The sequence below is a fragment of the Corapipo altera genome, unplaced genomic scaffold (genome assembly GCF_003945725.1).
Source record: "Corapipo altera isolate COAL_440 unplaced genomic scaffold, ASM394572v1 166, whole genome shotgun sequence".
In the NCBI taxonomy this organism is placed as follows: Eukaryota; Metazoa; Chordata; class Aves; order Passeriformes; family Pipridae; genus Corapipo; species Corapipo altera.
This window is the reverse complement of record NW_020885141.1, coordinates 84,658-87,831: the sequence shown is the minus strand read 5'-3', so window position 1 is coordinate 87,831 and position 3,174 is coordinate 84,658. Positions and strand designations below refer to the sequence as shown.

The window sequence follows — 3,174 nt, the reverse complement described above, 5'->3', positions numbered from 1 at the left end:
TGAGATTCCCAGCTCCAGGGGAACACAGGGATGTGGGGATGGAGGACGAGGAGGGTTTCAACAGGCAGGTGAGACGTGGGGGAGTCCCCAGCTCTGTGTATCCACAGGGAAAATGGAGTGTGTGTCCTTTGGTGGCCCTGCACGGGAAGGGTGGCTCAGGGAAGAGTCATCCTGTTTGTGTTGGACCCGCCTGGAAGGATGTGGGATGGATGGAGCTGGAAAGGAGCCCTCACGATGCCTTTGATCCCCTTGGTGACATCACTGCTCCCAAGCTTTTGGGATCCAGGCCTTCCCTGTCCACATGCTCAGCTGGAGGCACAGGACCAGCATCCTGCTGAGCCCTTGGAATTGGAATGTTTCCATCCTGGTTATCCCAGCAGGGAGATCCTGCGGCCTCGGTTTGGGGAGAAATCTCTTGTTTCAGTGGAATCATCCTGGATGCACTTGGAGCAGCCGGAGCTGGAGCCTCGGGATGTTGTGTCCATAAGGGACAACGAAGCTCCCGAGAGCTCCTGGAAGACTCAAACAGCTCTTGGTTGTGGAATAACGACCTGGGAGCAGCTCCACAGTGTCCTCCTCGTCCGAATCCCAGGGCAGCCCGAGGCAGCAGGAAGGGCTCTCTGGAGGCTCCTGGGATTCTCCTGCCACCATCCCAGCAGCTGGAGAGAACTTGGACAGCTTGGACTGGGAGAGGAGGGAGCTTGTCCCTCCAGCTGAACTCCCGGACACTTGTCCCCTCCCTGGAATGTCCCTGTCCCCGTGGCCCGGCGCCGATTCCCACCCCCGGGGTGTCCGGGAAGGACCCTCTGGAGCTGTGGGCAGGCTGGGCAGAGGGAATTCCCACCCCCTGCTCTCCAGAGGAAGATTCCATCAGCATTCCTGGTGTCCTCAGAGAAACTCTCTCTGCCAGTGGTGACAGTGCTTCCGCCACCCTCACATTCCAGTGCTTTGGGGCTGCTCTGGGATTGGGATCTGGGGCTGGATCTCCCTCTGCATCCCTTGCTCTCCCCTCTCCCTGAGCTCTCCGGAGCCACGCGGCTTCCCTGCCTCCTCCACAGGGATTTGGGCCGTGCAGGCCCCAGGCAGGGCACAGGCAGCAGCTCCAGGTGCTCCCCCAGCCTGGCACGTTCCTCCCGAACTTGTGCCACCGACATTCCTTTCCCATGGAACCACATCCCGAGGGCAAACAGGGAGTGGTGGGAGCAGGAACTGCTGACAGCAGGGAGCTGGAGCAGGCAGAGGTGTCAGAGGCAGGTGGGACGTGGAGCACAGGGAATATCCACCTGGATTGCAGGGCTGGGAGAGGCACCGAGCCCTGGGCTCGCTGTGTCCCGTGGAAGGGCAGATCCCGGGACAGTCGCTGTCCTTGTCTCCTGTGGGATGAGCCAGCACTGCTGGGCCCTTCATTGTTCAATGTCCTCATGTCACCTGCTCCTGCCAGTGAGGAGTTTCAGGAATTCCTTCCCAATATTCCATCTAAATCTCCACTTTTCCAAGGGGAAACCACCCCCTTCTTGTCCTGTCCCTCCCTGCCTTGTCCCCAGTCCCTCTCCAGCTCTCCTGGAGCCCCTTCAGGCCCTGCCAGGGGCTCTCAGCTCTCCCTGGAGCCTTCTCTTCTCCAGGGGAACCCCCCCAGCTCTCCCAGCCTGGCTCCAGAGCAGAGGGGCTCCAGCCCTGGCAGCAGCTCCGGGGCCTCCTCTGGACTCTCTGCAGCAGCTCCACGTCCTTGTGCTGTTGTTCCCAGGGCTGGAGCAGCTCTGCAGGGGGGTCTCACCTGAGACAGGGGCAGAGGGGCAGAATCCCCCCCCTGCCCTGCTGCCCTGTAACATGGAAGGGTTTGAGCTTTCCAGAGCATTTTGTGGATCGTGGATTCACTCAGCCCTCTTGGACTCAATGGGAATCCAGAGAAAACCAGCCTGGGAGATGGGACTGGCTGGTCAGTGTGACCCACTGATGGTTCAGGAAGGACGGACCCCCAGCCCCATCCTGCCCCTCTCCTGCCTCCCTCTGCTGCCACACCCCTGCCCGAGCAGCTCCAGGAGCTCCAGGGGCTTTCCTGATCCTCAGGAGGAGGTTCCCTGCACTGTCATCCCTGGAGCTCTCGTGGGAGCCAAGTGCCACCTTCTGTCACCACCTGCAGGTGTGACAAACCTGCGGGGAGCAGGAAAGGCTGGGAGAGCTCTGGGATTGCTCCAGAGCAGAGAGGATCCGCCCAGCAATCCAGCTGGGATGGCATCAGCCAGTTTGGAGCAAGGAAAGGGAGAAATCCTGGAGAAAAGGAGGCTCAGGGGGGACCTTCTGGCTCTGCAACCCCCTGACAGGAGGGGGGAGCCAGGGAGGGGTCGGGCTCTGCTCCCAGGGAACAAGGGACAGGAGAGGGAACGGCCTCCAGCTGTGCCAGGGGAGGCTCAGGTTGGATATTGGGAAAATTCCCCCTGGAAAGGGCTGTCCAGCCCTGGCACAGCTGCCCAGGGAGGGGGGATGTGGCACTCGGGGCCATGGCCAGGGGTGTCCCTGCAGTGCTGGGGGAGCTCCGTGGTCTCCGAGGGCTTTTCCATGCTGTGATTCCATGATCCCGTGAGCTGTGCCAGAGCCTGGCAGACACTGCAGACCCTCCCCAGGTGCTGGAAAACTCCAGGATGTCCTTCCCCCCAGGATGTCCTTTCCACCCCCCGGGACTAACGAATCTCTCCGGGCAGGTGGAGGAGGAGCTGCAGGAGCAGGAATTCCTGGACCGCTGCTTCCAGGAGATGCTGGAGGAGGAGGACCAGGACTGGTTCATCCCGTCCCGGGACCTGCCCCAGGGCGTGGGGCAGCTGCAGCAGCAGCTCCACGGGCTCTCGGTGGGGGACGGCCACGGCTCCGAGGACATTCTGGTGAGGGGATGTGCCCCTGGATCCCTGGAGCGCCCAGGGCCGGGCTGGGCAGGGTTGGGACAGTGGGAAGTGTCCCTGCCCGTGGCAGGGCTGGGACTGGGTGGGCTCTGAGGTCCCTTCCAGCCCCAGCCATTCCATGAAGTCGCTCTCTGGGGGCCCTGGGATGGGGCTGCTGCTTTCCCACGTGGCACAGCACGAACAGGGAGACTGGATCCACGGATTGGCCGTGTGTTCCCCCAAAACCCAGCCTGGGAGCAGAGACCCTGGAGCTGGGTGATGGTCCGGCTCATCCCGGGCC

General features: G+C 62.3%; 1 protein-coding gene across 2 annotated transcripts in view; it reads left to right on the top strand.

Moving 5' to 3' along the window:
- The window catches only part of PAIP2B (poly(A) binding protein interacting protein 2B), a 7,586-nt gene that overhangs the window by 1,703 nt on the left and 2,709 nt on the right, over nucleotides 1-3,174 (top strand). Inside the window, exon 3 of one of the 2 annotated variants that reach the window (XM_027670135.1) lies at nucleotides 2,700-2,876. In XM_027670135.1, the coding sequence (XP_027525936.1) occupies nucleotides 2,700-2,876 (177 nt within the window). Of the gene's footprint in view, nucleotides 1-107; nucleotides 1,567-2,699; nucleotides 2,877-3,174 lie in introns of those variants that run through there. The other variant, XM_027670136.1, reaches the window with a different exon arrangement.